The sequence below is a fragment of the Bos indicus genome, chromosome 11 (assembly GCF_029378745.1).
Source record: "Bos indicus isolate NIAB-ARS_2022 breed Sahiwal x Tharparkar chromosome 11, NIAB-ARS_B.indTharparkar_mat_pri_1.0, whole genome shotgun sequence".
NCBI classification, from domain to species: Eukaryota; Metazoa; Chordata; class Mammalia; order Artiodactyla; family Bovidae; genus Bos; species Bos indicus.
The window spans coordinates 67,769,677-67,788,877 of NC_091770.1; the positions used below are offsets into that span (position 1 = coordinate 67,769,677).

The 19,201-nt window shown below is 45.7% G+C and overlaps 1 protein-coding gene across 17 annotated transcripts in view; it reads right to left on the reverse strand.

The window, feature by feature from the left end:
* AAK1 (AP2 associated kinase 1) overlaps nucleotides 1-18,621 on the reverse strand; it is a 171,787-nt gene extending 153,166 nt beyond the window's left edge. For 8 of the 17 annotated variants that reach the window (XM_019970438.2, XM_019970446.2, XM_019970445.2 and 5 more), the window contains exons 1-2: nucleotides 18,440-18,616; nucleotides 17,753-18,140 (exon numbers count right to left, since the gene is read on the reverse strand). In XM_019970438.2, the coding sequence (XP_019825997.2) occupies nucleotides 17,753-17,918 (166 nt within the window). In that variant the 5' untranslated portion in view covers nucleotides 17,919-18,140; nucleotides 18,440-18,616. Of the gene's footprint in view, nucleotides 1-17,752; nucleotides 18,141-18,439 lie in introns of all 17 variants that reach the window. The other 9 variants (XM_019970443.2, XM_019970442.2, XM_070798911.1 and 6 more) reach the window with 4 other exon arrangements.
* Nucleotides 18,622-19,201: the final 580 nt, after the last annotated feature.

Below are 19,201 nucleotides of genomic sequence, written 5' to 3' on the forward strand. Positions count from 1 at the left end.
ACCATAAATAAATAACTTTTGTAAAAGACACACCATTCAGCCAATTCTCACTGCATCTCCCAGGGGGTGAAAAACAAAAACCAAAGCTCTGTGTATAAACTCAGGGTTTCCTGTATTTCTCTGACATATACTTCTGCTAAGGATGAAGCATGGTATTAGAAATGTGATATGTTGGTCCATGTTGGGATGGTATGAATTCAGGTGTATAAGAGAGTGGTGAGATGAAAGAATTTTAACAGATCCTAAGTGAGATGTTGGAAGAAAAGCTATGACCAACCTAGACAGCATATTAAAAAGCCGACACATTACTTTGCCAACAAAGGTCCATCTAGTCAAGGCTATGGTTTATCCAATAGTCATGTATGGATGTGAGAGTTGGGCTATAAAGAAAGCTGAGCATCACAGAATTAATGCCTATGAACCGTGGTGTTGGAGAAGACTCTTGAAGAGTCCCATGAACTGCAAGGAGATCCAATCAGTCCATCCTAAAGGAAATCAGTCCTGAATATTCATTGGAAGCACTGATGCTGAAGCTGAAACTCCAATACTTTAGCCACCTGATGTGAAGAACTGACTCATTTTTGATGCTGGGAAAGATTGAAGGCAGGAGGAGAAGGGGACGACAGAAGATGAGATGGTTGGATGGCATCACTGATTCAATGGACATGAGTTTAAGTAAGTTCCGGGAGTTAGTGGTAGGAAGGGCATGCTGCAGTGCATGGGGTCACAAAGACTTCGACACACTGAGCAACTGACCTGAACTGAAGTGAGATAAGCAGAAGCCCCAACAGAAGTCCAGCTTAGACCCCAGTCAACCTACGGAATCGTGAGACATAATGAAGTGTTGTTTTAAGCCACTAGGTTGTAGGGTAGTTTGTTATACAGCACTGGGTAACCCAAACACACCAAAACTGATCAAGTCAAGCTCATTCTCTTCCCTCATTAAATCTGAGTCTTCTTTCCTCTTTCAACCTTCCTCTCTTCCTGAATAATATAGCTCAGTCAGTGCCACTTCTGTCTTAGGTGCCTGAGCTCTCATACTAGAAACATGATATCATTCTTGATTCCATCTCTCCTTCAATCTCTAAACCCATCCAATCAAGCACCAAGTCCTGATGACACGGCTTCCTACATATTTGTCTCTACTCTTCTCTGTTCCAATCGCCACTCTGCCACTCGAACCCTCACTGCTTTTCACCTGGATCATGGCAACAGCCTCCTAAATGTTCTAAACTGCTCCCTCCTGTCATCCTCCACAAATATAACCACGTTGCAAATCTGATCATGCCATCCCTTTCTAAAAACACTGCGTGGCTTCTCTATCGCTCAAAGATAAACTTCAAATTCACAAAGTCTCTGTGAAACAGGCTCTTTCTCCTCAGGCCTTTTCAAGTACGACTGCAGACAAAAATCATAAAGACTGACATATTTGACTGCACAAAAATTTAAAATATCTGCAAAAGCCCCACCTTAACAGAAGGTAAATTATAAAATAGAAAAACAAAAATCTGATACACACACACACACGATCACTATCTTAAATAGGTAAAGCGCTTCTATAAATCATTAAGATGAGAGCCCTAATAGAAAGGAATAAAGAAACATAAAAAATTCACCACAAAAGATATATAAAGGAAGAAGGAAGGAAGAAAAACGAAAGAAGGAAGAAAGGAAAGGGGAGGAAGGAAGAAAAAGAAAGGAAGAAAGAAAACATGTCCAACTTCATAAAAAGATACAGTTCTGGTGGAAGTATATATTGGTTTAATCTTTCTAGAGGCTATTTCATAATAGGTACCAAAAGCTAAAACATGCATATCTTTTGATCCAGCCATTTCACATTAAGAAATTTATTCTAAGCAAGTAATAGAACAAGTACCCAAAGGCTTTAAAAACATCCTCATTGCGGATGTTTTGTAATAGTTATAAATAACCTAAATGTCTAATAGGAGATTAACTAAATAAATCACAAAACATTCACACAATGGACTAAAACTGTTGATGCCTACATTTAACACAAAAGACAAGATATATTGCTAAGTATATTGCAAACTACAGATGATGATGTAAAGCATATTCTTATTCTTAAAAAAAGAGAAACAAGTCTGGAAGATACACACCAAAACGTTAACAAAGGTAACCTATGGGATTACGGGTAATATTTACTCTTTTTATCTGGCTTTATCTTCTGATTATTCTACTATACTATGGATTAATTTGTTCTAAGAAACTTTTAAATACTTCTGGATTGCTTTCTTCCATATCTCCCAAAGATTATACATGGAACTAGCATTCATTTCATTCTTTCCAGTCTTCCAGGTCCAACCCCAAATACCATATGAGGGTCTCCAGCAGGGCTCTTATTGAGATATAAACAGATAAAGGATTGAACAGTGGGTTATAATCCTGGAACCATCTCTGTGGTTTCAAATAAGCCAAAAGTGAATGACTACAATCGTATTCTAATGGTGCCTGAAATACTGCCTTCCACAGAAGTGTGGAGAAGGGGCTGAGAAGGCAGCAAGAGAAAGGACAGTAGATGAAAAGGAAAATGGAAGAGCGAAGGCCCTACGGCATTGACAATTTTTCAGGCAAAAGATTCTAAATACGTTGTATTAATAATAAGTATCAAATGGTAACTCGTTATCTCTTTAGAACTCAACATTTCTAGAACAGACATAAAAAAGTGGTTTCTGTGCCAACAAGAGACCTGAAGCCCATGCTCAGCAGCTCATGTACTTTAATTAAATTTTAGACCCTCAAAGGCTCTTTATTGTTACACAAGGTTCTAACAAGCTTAGTCACCTAGTTTCAAAGTCCACAGCAGACTAAAAGCGGCAAATTAGAGAGGCACTAATTCAGGAAGACACTCTGGTAGCAGTAAGAAGTGACAGGTGACAATCTTTTAAGAAAGGAACCAGAAAACACTGAAAAGCACAACATGAAATTCAAAAAGCCTAGCAACCCAGGGCCAATTTATTCAGGAGCAAATTGTCTCGCCCATATCATGCAAAGGCCCTAACAGATCTGTAACAAAACAAGAACATTCTAATAACAATGCATTTGAGAAATAAGAGAACAGGAAGATGTTAGAGAAAGCAAATTCACCATCATCTCGTTCTCATTTTACAGACAAGAACCTGATGATGGACAGAGCTGGGAAGCCTTTTGTCCAGAATCCAGGGCATGGTGGTCACCAGACAGGTTCAGATCAAGGGTACTTTCCGCCTATATTATGCTGCCTCTGTGGTATATAATTCTTTTAATTTTTATTTGTTTATTTTTGGCTGCACAGGGTCTTCGTTGCTTTGCATGGGCTCTAATTGCGGTGCGCCGGCTTCTCATTGTGATGGCTTCTCTTGTTGCGGACCACAGGCTCTAGGCGAGCGAGCTTCAGCAGTTGCAGCACGAGGGCTCAGCAATTTTGGCTTGCAGGCTCTAGAGTGCTGGTTCAGCAGTTGTGGCACAAGGGCTCAGCTGCTCCTAGGCACGTGGGATCTTTTGGGACCAGGGATCAAACCTGTGTCCCCTGCACCGGCAGGCAGATTCTTACTCACTGCACCACCAGGGAAGCCCAGTGGCATATAATTTAGAAGACAGGAAATACATAATGCATTTCAGAAAAAGCCCAATTCAAAATCGTGCATTTTTCAGAACTGATAAAACATTCAGGGGTCAGGACAACACGTATTCTTATTTTGAGTCATCTCAAATGGGCTCTCCATATGACCAGGCCATTCTTCTACTTAGTCTCAGTCCTTCTCTCCATAAACCTAGGAAACTCCTCCATATCCTTCTTTCCTCTCTTGAACCCCCAACTCAACTCCCATCCCACATCATCCAAGAGAAAACAGAAGCCATGAGGCAAGAACTCCCTCAACTTGCCAAACCTCACCAATTCCTTCTCCTGCACCCCCATTCTTACTTCTCTTCCTTCCAGGTCAGTGAATAAAGTGCTCTTTCTCCTCTTCAAGGTCATCTGTTCCATAAAAGTCCATGACTCCATCCATGACCTGCCATCACCTCCTCAGCCCTATTTCAATAGTAACCGTCCCGTACTACATTTCCAACTTCCTCCCTAGTGGCCACTTCTTTTCCACTTAATGTACTCAAGACTCTTCCACCACTTAATAATAATAAATTCCTCCTGACTCAGCATCCCCCTCACTTCCCATTCATTCATTTCACTCCCACCTAGATTCCACTCCATCACTCCACTTAGAATGTTCTTAACAAAGCTCATGAATGATCCCCGTATTTTCAAATCCAAGAGATGCTCTTCCATCCTCGTCCTGGGTGACCTTTCTGCTTTCTTACACCCTGATGTATCCACACCCTTCTTACTTTTAAATCTACTTAGTATTCATTTCCCTCACTCACTCTCTCCCAGTTCTCCATCCATATCCTCAGCCATTCCTTCTGCCTCCTCCATGTGCTCACTCATTCATTCAGCTGGTTTTCATCTGAGCTTTTAGATGTACCAGGCCCTAGCCAGGCACTGGGGACAGAGCAGCAAACAAGTCAGTCAAGGGCTCTGCTTTCATGGAGGTGAAATTCTAGTGGGGAGGAGATAAACAACGAGCAAGAAAAATCAGCTGACATGTGCTACCTGGCAAATTAAAACATGATGGGTTCCTTATAATGGATGGTCAAGAAAGGCCTGAGATGAGATTTAAATGAGTGCCTATCTGTTCCAAAAGTTACACACAGGGATTAGTTTTAGGCAGCACCTCTCCAGACTCAATTTACAACTGAACTGCTTGTGCCATATTTATGAAACTTTCAAAGGCCATATCCTCTTTGACAGATATAAAAATCGCATGTCCTCTCCCCACCTCAACCCCTTGCATCTACAATTTGACTCTTTAGAGGGTAAAACCACCACTCCCCACTCTCACTGAGGTTCCCTTCTTTCCTGGCTGGACTGGGCATTTCCAAATTATACATTCCCTCCCTATCTGCCCCTTGCCCCTATGCTCACTACCCTGCACACACGTTGAGAGTCACTGTCTAATTTATTGCAGGCCAACAACTACACAGGGCTTCCCTTGTGGCTCAGCTGATAAAGAATTCACCTGCAATGCGGGAGACCTGGGTTCAATCCCTGGGTTGGGAAGATTCCCCTGGAGAACGGAATGGCTACCCACTTCAGTATTCTGGCCTGGAGAATTTCATGGACTGTATGTTCATGGAGTCACAAAGAGTCGGACACAACTGAGCGACTTTCACTTCATTTCACTTCTACAACTACACAAGCTAGAAAATTAATGCATGCCTTGCTTAAAGATAAATTCCAGTAATATCTGAGTTTTTGATACTTGACCTAACCTTAGTTTTAGAGTTCCTTTATAAAGTTAAGATATTTATACCTCACAGCTCTACTTTTGAGACTGACAGTATTAGGTACCCATAATAGAATCCAATCAACAAAGAGAGATTTACACGATTTTCTGGAAGATGTCCTATTTTGCTTTGTATTTTGTTGTTTTTCAACTTCACTGAAAAACTAGAAGATTTCTTATGATTGTAATGAGGTTCCAAATACAGAACTATTTTTTTAATTAAAAGAGGGATAAAGGAGGTCTATACCTCTCAAATCTAGTTCTAGTGCCTGCCCAGTGAATTATTCTCCAATACCCACCCTTGCACTGTTCAAATTTAAGAGTTCTTAATTGCATACAAAATAAATCTAAGGTTTATATCCTGCCTCCTAAGAACTATCTATCTTACACTAGAAAGTAGATATAACTGAAGAAACAGCAAAATAAAAGTGTGAGATTACAGGCCCAAAGAGTCAACAGAGCCAGCAAGACTGACAGGCACTGGAGGACAGAAGGAAGGAATGTCCATCTGACAGCTGCAGTGAGTACTGAGGTGAGGCAGGACAAAGGATCCGTGGATTAAGGTAGGTGGGTGGGCTGGGAAGGGGATCTCAGATGCAGGGGACACCATCAGTAGAGCATTGGAAACAGCTAAATCCATGGTTCATGGGAGATGAGTGGGAGCACAGGCCTGAATGAAACAGGAGACCTGTGTTAGAGCACAAAGATGTGAAGGTGGACGTGCGCCTGGAGGGCAGGCATTCCTCTGGCAGAGAGACCCAGGATACTAACAACAACCTGACAGGCTGGGGGAGTTAGCTGAACACACATGGCTTTTAAGTGGGGAAAAAAATAAAATAAAATCTGAATTTCTCCTCTCATTCATCCTGGGGTTTTGTAGATACTGTGAAAAATTTAGATATATAGATATAGAAGATACAGATATCTACCTATAAATATTATCTATTCATTTATCACCAAGACTCTAGCTCCACCAGGTTTTACACAGCAAACCAAATACTGCTTGATAAAAACAAAATTCATGCACCTAAATACTAAGAGTTACTGTTTGCAGACTGACTACATGCTAGACACTATGTTAGGTGCTCTACAGAATTTCATCCATTCTTACAACCACCCAGGGTGTTATCTGCATTTTGTAAATGACAAGCCAGGATCTTAATAAATTCCCCACCATCACAGGGATGGGGCCAGGATTCAAGCCAAGGACTGCCCACCTCCAGTACCCATGCTTTTAAACTAACTCTGAAAAGTCCTCTAAGGAGAACACCATGGTGCTCCCCTTGATCTAGGCAGTCAAGGAGCAAAGACAGAACTGAACATCAGGTTTTCCTTAATCTTTACTGAGCTACACCTTCTGGTAAAAACAGGGTTTTCCATAGCCGAAAGGTCAGAAAGAATTATTTCTTCCAACACTGTCCACTCCCCCACCACCAAGATTCCAGGGATTCTAAAAAACAGTAGAGGACAAAGGTCTGTGAAACAGGGCTAGGAGGCTACCCCCAGGGGAAATTAAACAAGTCTAACAAACCCGTAAGATAATCAGCACTTCCTGAACCAAGAAGATTCACTGACCAGGGTAAATGAGTCAAGGATACTAGCAGGAGACGTGCCACCTCTGTAAAGCTGGGAGGCCCCTCTTCTTTCTTCCTGTCCCTGAAGGGTAATAAAGTCTCCATTTTGTTCTCAAATTCATGCTCAGTTCCAGAAGGACAATAATCTTTCTCTCACTCTAAAGGTCCTAGTACAATAGCTATAAGCGTCCTTAAAAACAGGCGCCAAACAATTACATGGCATTATACTGCTTTCTCCAGGACTCAAGCCCCAGATGAAAGGCATCATTATTTAAGATCATTATAATTACAAATGATAATCCAACATCAATGCTATGCTTGGCCTTTTATTACAATAATATAGGGATGCCATGAACTCTTTCATCTAACAATCTCTTGGCTCTTCAGAAATCATAAATGACACAGCTTCAACTGGCATGGCCTTCCATTGGCTGCCAAAGTTAACTCAGAGCCCAAGGAGAAAAATGGCCAGATCAAGCTGATTCACTCACAGCGCATCTCAAATGAAACTCCAAGTTTTTACTCTTTTAACTTTGTTCCAACTTGGGGACTCGCCCTCTGTCAAGGCTCAAGTCTCAGGCAGAAGGATTCCTCTTTCCTAACAATTGTTCATAACTCAACAGAAGAACTGAGACTGCTTAAAGTACATAATAGACTAATGCCATAAAGCTAATAAGGAGGTATTAGGGGAAACACACTGACTGAAACCGCCCACCTTAACCAGGCACCATAGTAACCATCTGCATGAATTATTTTACGACAGGAGGTCCTGGTAGGGAACACTGAACTAGTAAGCCACAACCAACAGGAAGAGCTCAGGAAAGGTCAAAAGGAGAGGCCATGTGTCCTACCACCTCCCAGAATCCTTTTCACTGGCATCCATCTTGGCTGGGCAATGGGTGTGCCACCAGGAAGGACCCTGAGTCAAAGAGATTGGCCAAAGACAACCCGGAAACTAACCCCATCGGCATCAGACCCGAGACTAAGAGCCACATGACACAGCAGTTCTCCTGGTTCCCTTGCCCTCTTGCTCTCCACCCAGGCATCCCTTTCCAATAGAGGCTCTTGCTTTGTCAGCATGTGTGTCTCATTGGACAATTCATTTCCAAGTGTTAGACAAGAGCCCTCTTTCAGGTCCTGGAAGGGGTCCCCCTTCCTGCAACAGAGGGAGAAAGTAGGCACAAAATCTTGAAGGCAGTATAGCCTCAAAGTGCTAATATCCATTATTCCTGAGTGATTCAAAATCACATAGAATAAAAAAGTTTTGCTTTGGGTGTACACACGGAACATATGATTTATCTATGTAAAAAACTTTGTTCCTCAAAAGAGACTAAAAATGTTGCAACACTTACTTCAACTTTACTAAGAATATAATGTACAAAGGTGCAGAACTAGATGTGTTCCCTAGAACAAGGTTCCTCAAAGACGGAGTCCCAGAGAAAAGACTCAAGAACAATGACACTCCAGAAAACCTCGTCTAACCACTTCAGTCCTCACTGCTCCCTTTCCCTCAGCCACCCAAAATTTAGAGACTACACCACACACTCCAGCATTTCAGTAGCTATTGTCTTGTGGGGTGCACTCGTTTCCCGTGTGTTGGTCACGTCAACTGGGAGGGCAGGATCTGAGGCTTCCATTACTTCTCTGCCACAGCATTTCTAACAGAGCTGGGAGAAAATACACTTAGTAAACCTTGCTCCTCCTGGCTGGCAGGGCTAGCTGTGTCTCATGCACTCTGTGTTACACCCACAGCCTCTCACTTCATGATCACAGCAACCCAACAGAGAGAGAAGGACATTTACTACAAACCAGGAAGCAGAGGCTCACGATGGTTCAACAACTACCTCAAAGCCAGATGGATAAGTAGTGTAAGTGGAGGAACTTGAACCCAAGATCATTAGCTGCAAGTATTAGACTCTTCATGAAAATTCTTCCTCGTACAAAGGATTATCGATATCTTCTCTCATAACATTCTGACCTTTATTATCCCTTCCCAACTGAACCTTGTTTTGAGTAATTCAATTCAGAAAGTGCTTCAACCCCATTTTGGGGTTGCTCAGATATGGGAATTTGGGGAGAATTTTTTTGAGCTCATAATTCACAAATAGTCAGTAGACAGCACTGTTAGAATCTCCTCAGCCAGGACCCACACAGACCTGCCATTCTACCTCTGCTGGTGTGTTTGTTGGTTTATTCTGGAAGTAGTTGTTTTACACAGAAAATTACATAGAGACTTTTAACCATAGTAAGTTAAGAAAGATTGCTGGCTTGCTGATTCTGAGAAAATGAATTTAAAAATTAAGTGACATGCCTGAGTCACACAGCAAACTAGACCCTTCTAAGCCGTGCTGACTCCTCTCTTTCCCGACACTGACCAGCATATCATGCTGAAGACCTTGACACTGCTGACTTCTGGGGTTGGATAATTCTCTGTTGAGGGTAGGGGATCAAGTGCATGGTGGGATGTTTAGCAGTACCCCTGGCCCATACTCACTAGATGCCAGGATTACCCCGTCCTGTGACAATCAAAGGGGGCTTCCCCCGTGGCTCAGCATAAAGAATCCACCTGCAATGCAGGAGCCACAGGAGATACGGGTTTGATCCCCAGGTCGGGAAGATTCCCTGGAGGAGGGCATGGCAACGCACTCCAGTATTCTTGCCTAGAGAATCCCCATGGACCGAGGAGCCTGGCGGGCTACAGTTCATAGGGCTGCAAAGAGTCAGACATGACTGAAGCGACTGAACACGCACCCACACATGTGACAATCAAAAATGTCTCCAGACATTGCTAATTGTTGCAGGGACGGGGTGGGGAGGGGGGGGTGTGTGTAATCACCCTTGCTCCACTGCTCTAGACCAGTGGTCTTCAGAGGTACAACAATCCACTGGGTTTAGAAAGAAAACATGAGAATATTTATAGTAACTGTCATCTTAAAAAACAAGATTAAAAAAAAAAAGACAAGACCTCATCTTTACTAATAGTTAATACAAAATCCATCTCTAGCACTCCCATTGAGTCCAAATGGCAGTCACACACCTCAGAGAAATACGACAGGATCCTGGGGGAAGAAGGAAGCTCCGCAGCAGAGGCTGAGATGCACCATCCATATGCTTAGTTAAGTGCCTTTACTGATTACATTTGTTTTAAATGGATTAGCCCTCATAAAACAAACAAGGGGATTAAAAAGATTCCTGAGAGAAACCTTCGATAAAAGATAACACAAGCATACATGAGCAACAAGACAATGTTCCGGGCATCCTCTTCATTAGTCACACGACAATGCAGAAACCACCACAGTCTAATAAAACATGACAAGATTCACCCATACCTGACTGAGGTGACTTCAAGTATGGATCTGCATCCACTATCATAAGTGATGCACCTCATTTTAAGTATATACTGTGCCTTCAGGGTCCAGCCAACAATAGCAGGACGTGACATAAATAAACAGACAGACATAAATGAAGGGACAGACTGTTTGTAAACCGACAGTGCTATTCTATTAAAAAAGTTTATGAGACTGTTTTTCTAAACCAACACTGCCCACTACAACTTTGAGATGATGACATTTTCTGCATCTGTGCTGTTCAAAACTGTAGGCAGTAGCCACATGCAGCTACTAAGCAAGTGAAAAGTGGTCTGATGAACTAAGTTTGTATTTTATTTCAGATCATTTAAATTTTAATAGCCACATGCGGCTAGCGGCTACTTCATTGGCCCACACAGTCCGGAACCACTAGTCCTGGACCGCACAGTCGTGGACCACCGTTGCCTCAAAACACCCAGCTCGCAGTGAGCAGTGCATTTTTCCTGCTTTTGTATCTTTGGCCGTGTTACTCTTTCTGCCTAGAATGTTCTGTTGACCCTGTCCATCTAGCAATAAGTTCTTATTTTTGAAGACACATTTCAAGTATCACCCTTCGTTAGCTTTCCCTGACTTCTTTTCACCCAAAAATCAATGGTCCCCCATGTCTGTCCCCCTGGCCCTGTTCACCCTTTATCTTAGCATTGAGAGCTATTCGTTCGTGTGTCTGAAGTTCTGTGAGTGTGAGTTCCTCAAGGCAGAACCGTGTCTTATTTAATCACTGCATGATATCCAGCACAGAGTGGGTGCTCACGGACGATTACTGAACCAACAAACCCAGGTCTCCCAATCACCCCGCAGGGCTCCCACCACCACACCGAACACACCGGAAGATGGCTCCAGAAAAGGAGGCTCAAGGCCACGCTTTGCTACTTCAAGTGCTGGATGCTACTTCAATAGACAATTCCATTCCTATGATTATCACTGTTTGGCTCCTGCAGATGCAGATGTCACAGAGATTTCTTAAGCATCCATCCTTTGAAGAGGACAAGATGAAGGTGCACAGTCAGTCCCCTTTCTGAAGTGTCAACTTTCAAAGACGGCAAGTTAAAATGACTGCTCTGATGCAGGAGTGTGTTTTCATGTGTACTTTATTAGTATTTACTGAGCTTTTCTTGTGTACTCTACCCACAGTTTTAGCTCCTGAGGTATAAGTATAGCCTCCTCCCAGACCCTCCTACTCAGAACCCATGGGAAACTGATTCTCTCTCTTCACAACCTCTCATTAAGTGAGCCTGACTTTGTTAGAAAGACCAAAGGAAAGGCTTTGAGCATGCAATGGCTTATTCTGGATTTCATTTCTGAATTCTAGATTTGGCTATATTTAGCAAAGCTATAACCGTCATCATGCCTGAAGCCAGGAAGAAGACACCATTCACAAACCACCCCCTGAAAATCTGCAGTTGCCACTAAAAGACCAGACTTCCCAGCAGGCAAAGACATCTGAAGTGGGAGGGGTCAAATTGGTGATTGCGTCAAGAGAAGACCTCACAGGCTTCTAGCCAACCTCCCAGCCTGCCACTGAAGCTCTCTGTGACCTGATTTCCTTTTCTTTTCTCTCCAACACACCTGGTCTGGTCAAACATGCTCCTTTTCTCCCCTGTCCATTCCTTCCTGTAACACTGGTCATCTCACTCCCCTACCTGCTTCAGCTTCAAGCTTCTTGCATCTATTTGAAGCTTCAGGACCTCTCTTCCCCAGACACCAGCCACCTCCTCGCCCCACTACTGGCAAAGGGCTGAGGCATAGAAGGAAGCACTGCCTACTGGACAGCTAGGCAACAGTTACTCGGACGGCCCAGGGCCACTGGGGAAAGCGAGCAGCCAGCGCAGCCAGGGAGAAATGGAAAAGAATTTCCTTCTATCACATTGTATCCTTCTTTCCTTGATTCTGGAAGGGAAACTTGTACCAACCAAAATGACACCACCAGACTAGTTGGTATTCCCAGAACTCACCACACTGTCTCCCCACCCCACACTTCCGCACACACTATTCTTTCTGCTTGGAAAGGCTTGGGTAACCCTCATTGGGAACCTCTGGGTAATTTACATTCCTGTTTAAATGACACTTCATCTGGAAACCCTCCACCCCAGGGCCTTTCTCCTTTATCATCTCATAACATCTTTTTACCATCTACTCTATATCCAGGACCATGCTAAGTACTGGACACTTATCTTAGGATTATTCATTGGTTTATAGCAAACCCGTCAATCCTAAAGGAAATCAACCCTGAATAACCACTGGAAGAACTGGAGCTGAAGCTCCAATACTTTGACCACCTGATGCGAAGAGCTGACTCACTGGAAAAGACCCTGATGCTGGGAAAGACTGATGGCAGAAGAAGGGGACAATAGAGGATGATATGGTTGGATGGCATTACCAACTCAATGGACATGAATTTAAGCAAACTCAGGAAAGTAGAGGACAGGGACGCCTCGCCCGCTGCAGTCCATGGGGTCACAAAGAGTAAGACATGACTTACTGACTGAACAACAACAATGAGCTCCTTAAGAGCCAGGCCCAAGTTCCATTCATCCTCTAGCTTTGGAATCTAATACAGTGCCTGATACAGAGAAGGCACTGACATTCCCTAAATGAATACATGCCTGCATCATTCTGATACTGCTAATACATATTTCTGACATACACATATATAGATACACACACATTTGTTGGTTTAGCTGGTTTCAAATGTATTTTTTAAATGTCACTACTTTGCATTGTAAGTAGGAGAAACTGTCAATGTTTACTGCCACAGAGACTTAACTGGGTAGTTCTCATTAACCCTAGACCTGAATTCTTTTAGTGGAGGTCAAAATACTGTCCTGAGGGCCCCCTGGTCCACCTTATATAAACCTACGCAGTTCTGGAATGTTGTTTTGGACACAGCAGGTAGTCAACGTTTACCTGTGTCTGGAGCTTAGATGTAAAGCCTCATTTAGCCAAGGTGTGATAAAAGCATAGCTTCTCAGACCTCCTTTGAGCATTGCTCCACTTTTCCCACTGAGCTTGTTCTGGAAGCTTAAACCAGATCTTCCCTTGACATCCCATGCCCGTTACCTCAGACATGTTTTAGTATCTCATCATGGTATCTTTCCTGAGGAAGCTAGAGAAACAATATCCAACCCTGAGCCAGCCAAGACAAAGCCAGATCCTCTGAACTGGTGATGGAGAGCCTTCACTTTCCCAGACAACCCCCCTAGGACTAGTTAGTGAGACAGGGTGAGCAGGGCTGAAGCCACTGATCTTCCGCTCCAGCAGCTTGTCCTTGGGGTTCCTGCGATTCCCCCCGATAAAGGACAGACCAAACCGACATAAGAGAAAGAGGGATGGTCAGTGGGAATAGGTGGTAACAGGGTCTGTGCTTGAAGTCCACCACCTCACCCCTCCCTGAACTACCCGGCCACTGCCCTGGGCACCTGATGTACGACTCTCGTCGGCCTGAGACACCCCTGGCTAGGATGGGTGGCTAGGTCAGCACCTGGAGCCTCAAAGGAGCATAGCTACCCCAAACATCTCTTGATCCCTTAAGGAGCCATGAGGCCTCTGCAAAGAACATTTGGCTCTGCCCACACACACTGGGGGGGACGGTGGGGGGGAGTAGCTGCAGTCAAGCTAGCCTTCACATTGCCCCTACTCCTCCTTAACTATCTGCCTATATGGCTGAAAAATAATAGCTCCCAAATATTCAACATCTGAAAAATGTTGAGTAATTTACATATGTCGCTTCATTTAATCTTCAAGACTGCTCCCTAGGGCAGTGGCTCTGAAACTTCAGCTTGCAGCAGAATCTCTTCAGGAACTTGTTAAAACCCCACAGCCACACAGCCTCTGCGGTGAGGCCCGAATTTGCATTTCTAACAAGCTCCTGACCCAGGTGCCACACTTTGACTACCACTGTCAGAGAGATCGAAGACAGGCTGGAAATGTCTTACCCAAGGTTTCACAGCTGGTCGAGAACACATCCAGAATTTGAACCTGGATCTGCCTGATTCCTTGGAGAAGGTGATGGCACCCCACTTCAGTACTCTTGCCTGGAAAATCCCATGGATGGAGGAGCCTGGTAGGCTGCAGTCCATGGGGTTGCAAAGAGTCGGACACGACTGAGCGACTTCACTTTCAGTTTTCACTTTCATGCATTGGAGAAGGAAATGGCAACCCACTCCAGTGTTCTCGACTGGAGAATCCCAGGACAGGGGAGCCTGTTGGGCTGCCGTCTATGGGGTCGCACAGAGTCGGACGTGACTGAAGCGACTTAGCAGCTGCAGCAGCAGCTGCCTGATTCCTTGGGGGCTTCCCTGATAGCTCAGTTGGTAAAGAATCTACCTGCAATGCAGGAGACCGTGGTTCGATTCCTCGGTCGGGAAGATCCACTGGAGAAGGGACAGGCTACCCACTCTAGTATTGCCGGGCTTCCCTTGCGGTTCAGCTGATAAAGAATCCGCCTGCAGTGCAGGAGACCTAGTTTCAATCCCTGGGTTGGGAAGATCTCCTGGAGAAGGGCAAGGCTACCCACTCCAGTATTCTGGCCTGGAGAATTCCACGGACTGTATAGTCCATGGGCTCCCAAAGAGCTGGACACAACTAAGCGACTTTCACTTTCACTGCCTGATTCCACAGACAGCGCTGGTAAACACCTCACTGTAGGAGTGAAAGTCTGCCTTTGTCTTGTTTTCCTAAATTCACTGACAGCTCCTTAAAGGCAGGCATTACACTTTAAACCTCCCTGTATCCTCCTTCTCAGACCCTAGTAGTACCTTTGTACTTGGTGGGTACTTCACAGGCACTTTGTATACTGGCTCCTCCATAGCTATATACATGTGTGTGTGTGTCACTCAGTCGTGTCCAGCTCTTTGTGAATCCATGAACTGTAGCCTGCCAAGCTCCTCTGTCCATGGAACTCTCCAGGCAAGAATACTGGGGTTGGTTTCCATTTTCTCCTCCAGGGTATCTTCCTGACCCAGGGATCAAATTTGTGTCTCTTTATGCCTCCTGCAATGGCAGGAGGGTTCTTTACCACTAGCCCCACCTGGGAAGCCCAAATAGTAGTGCTTTTGCATTGGCTGGGAATCAAACCAGGGCCTCCTACATGGCAGGCAAGAATTCTACCACTGACCCACCAATGCTTAGCACCAATTCTCCAGGCAAGAATAATGGAGGGGGTGGCATGCCCTCCTCCAGGCAATCTTCCTGACCCAGGGATCAAACTCATGTCTCTTTCATCTCCTGCCATGACAGGCAGGGTCTTTACCACTAGTGCCACCTGGGAAGCCCAATAGATTTCTAAGAGCCACAAATTCAAATTCAATCAGAGTCAAAGAACATAAAGAGGGCAACACTGCCAAACCAAGTTTTCCATGGCCCTCCCTCTTGCTACTCTGAGTGTCTGTGCTGACACTGAACCTGGATAATTCCAACTCATCCTTCAGTCAGTCACTTCCTGCAGCAAGCAATTCTTGGCACTCTAAAACTGCACCCTAAGTTAATTTCCATGATGGCTCATATCGCTTGATTTTAACTGGCTGTTTTCCATCTCTCAAAGTAGTATGTAAATCCTAGCATCTAGTTTTAAATTATATTCCCCAGAACCTAGCACAGTGCCTGGTACATCGCAGACACTCTATCACTGTTTGTTGAATGAATGAATGAACACGGAGCTGCAAGCTCTCAGTTCCATTTAAAAATAAAAGGGCATGATGTACAGTTCTCAGGGATGAATTCTGGGGAAGAAAAGGGCAGCAGAGATGGAAAATTTGCCTTTTCTCTTCCCCATCAACTCAGACTCTGAGAAGTGGCACCACTTAGGGTTACCTCCTCTCTAACGAGACAACATCCTAGCTGAACAAAATGTTTCTGGGCTATAAGGTCAGTAGAGGCTGTTGAGAGGGAAGGAAGGAGCTGGTGCCCCCTCATTCCTCCCAATTTCTCTCTCACAGACACACCACTTCTCCATTTCTCCATCCCACTTCGGGCCAGGGCTCTGGCACAGGGATGAGACAGATCAGATTCAAGGGTGCGGAGCTGGCAGCGGGCACAGAAGCATCTCCCATCCTGCACCAAAGCCCACAAGGAAGGATCCAAAGGGATAGTGACTCAGACCCCGGATCAAGTCCAGCTAGAGCAGCACTGAGAATGGAAAAGCGCGTCAATTTCATAAGGACATCCACTGCCAGATGTTTTTTTTAAGACACTGTTTTTAAAGTAAAGACTTCAGCCATAAGCCCAGAAAACTGGGCCCAGCTGAATTCCATGCTGATACAAGCTGAGAGCCTGACACAGCTTCTTCCTCCTCCAAGCCCACCAGCAGCAACACTCACCGTGACAGGCAGTTCCCAGGCCCGGGTCAGGACCCTTGCTCCAACCTTAGCTTGCAAAAAGGCTCCTTCCCCAGCAACTGAACTGTTCCCCCACCATGCTGCAGTAATACAGGCCTCCCCTTCCCCCATCCCTTGTCAGCCGATAAAACAACCTACAGCAGGTTGGCCCCATCCAATTAGTTTGAATAGCTTCATGCCAAGGAAATTGCTGCTTTTATTAAAAATAAAAGCACACTCGGCAGGCAATGGGCTGTGAAAAGTATGAGTCTGGCATAATTATGAAGGTCAAGGTTAAGGTTACCAAAAGAGACATGCAATAATTTCCAGAAAGCCTGGGGGATAAAGATATATACCTACATGTCTGTAGATATAGAGGAACACACATGTAGGGAATTTACATAGTAGATCTATATAACATCCTCTCCAACAGAGAAAAAGCAAAAATCAGATGCCACTCACAAGTAATTCTTTTGGCAAAACACTCACACACCCCAAAATCAAAAGACAAGAATAGGAAGAAGGGCCCACTGGACCGATTTCAAAATAACCACATTCATTCCATGTAATTTCTGTTATCCGAACTGTATCCTGGGGACCTGATTACAGTTAGGTCAGGAAACAAACCTAGTCAAACCCACCAAGTGCCTTGGCTCTTGGAAAAACACATTCTGATTCCCCGAAAACCCTCTCTTCCTCTAAGCCCTGCTCAAGGGAGAGGGAAAGTTGGGTGGGAGGAGAAACCCTCTTAAAGGTTCTCCAACCCCACCCTGCAGCCCTCACATCAGTATTTCAAGTTTTAGGAGCATCACAAGCCCCACACCCTACATCTGATGTGAAGCTTTGCACTTTCACACATACATTTTTCTCGTCTGATCCTCACAATTCCATGAGGCAGGCAAGAACTGTCCCGTCAATTTTTTTTTTTTAAATAAAAGGCCACCGAGGTAAACAATTTCTGGCAAACTCCCCCCACCCCATAAAGCCCTGTCACTCTGAAATCCCCGTTTCAAATTTCTCAAGGACAAGGATTCACAGGGAGGGAGAAGGATGGGTGAACTGGGCAAAAGCCATTCATACATTCAACAACTGGAAACCAGAGTCTTGCTGCATCAGCACAAGATTTTAATTTACGGCGCACCGAAAGAGTCCCACCATACCTTCCGCCAGCACCTCGTCCACAGTGACCTGCTGTCGCCCAATGCCAAAGACCCTTCCGATGTAGCCGCTGCCCAGGCCCGAGGTGCTGCCCCCTCCTCCGCTGGAGCCGGAGCCCAGGCCAGAGCCACCCTGCTCTCGCCTGGAGTCGAAAAACTTCTTCATCATGCGAAAAGGAAGCAGGAAAGCAAAATACCGACGGTTTCTGGATTTTTTTTTTTTTTTAAACAAGAGATCCAAGGAGATTTCTTCTCGGATTTCAGCTCGGAGAGGAGCCACCCGAATCCGGCCGTGGGGGTGGGGGCTGAGGGAGGATGCCTATAGGAATATGCGTGTCAATCGCGCGGCGGTCCCCTCCTCCTCAAGAGAGCGATTCGTGTAAGTTTAAACCTGCGATGACAGAGGGAGAGAAAGAGGATGAATCAGTAACACACTTAAAAATTCAACTGCTGAGTCCTAGGGGGAGCAGAAGCCACCATCCTGGGGAAACGCTTCATGAATTTTCCTAGAGAGAAAAACCCTGGGGCTGAAAACGCATCCCCGGCCCCAGAACCCAGGACTCCCGTGCCCTGGGCTCTGAAAAAGGAGGAATTCGGGCCGCCCCGGGCAGCGCTGACCCAGCGGGCAATGCCTCCCCTCCTCCCCGGTCTCCCTGCCGCCCCGCGAGGCAGCATCCCGGCGGCACCCACTTGAGATGGCTCGGCGGCCGGCGCCCAGCTACCAGCCCCGCAACATTGTCACGGCCGCCGGGCCGGCCTGCGACGCGGAGAGGAGGAGGCGCTGCAGCGAGAGCCGGGGCCGCATTCGGCGCCCGCCCGCCCGCCAGCTGATCCCCGGAGCGCCCGGCGGAGACTGACCCGCCGCCCCTCCCCCGCGCGCGCTCCCGCCCGGCTCCATCCACCCAACCAGGAAGTGAACCGCCGCCGGAAGTGCCTTCCCGAGCGGCAGGGCCAGGGGCTGAGGCCCCTGGCGGCCTCCACTCTGTCACCAAGAATGAGAACGCGTTGTCGGAGAGAAGGGGAGTCGGGAAACCGGGTCTCAGTGCGGAGAGAGTTTTGGAAAAGAACGTTGATATTGCCCGATCCGTAGAGCACCATGGGAAAGGTAGTTCGCTGCAGCCTAGCGGCTGGACTACAACTCCCAGAATGCCCTGGAGGAGCGAGAGAGGCGGCTGCGGTGGCCTTCTCCGCCACGGAGGTGGTTAGCGGGGTGGTGCATTTGTGGGATTTGGTTATTTAAACACATCCGGTAAAGAAACTGCCAGGGACTAGGGTTTCCACCCTGCTGCATGTTCCACCCTTCTGGAGCCATCTTATTTGTGACTTGACCTCCCTGCACAAGGGATTCTGGGGATTGTGGTTTCCAAACGGATCGAGGCTGACACCTGAAGGACGCCGCTTAGCCGCTTAGCCCCTAGCGGGTCCTGCGGGGCTTACCGACGTCACCTGGAC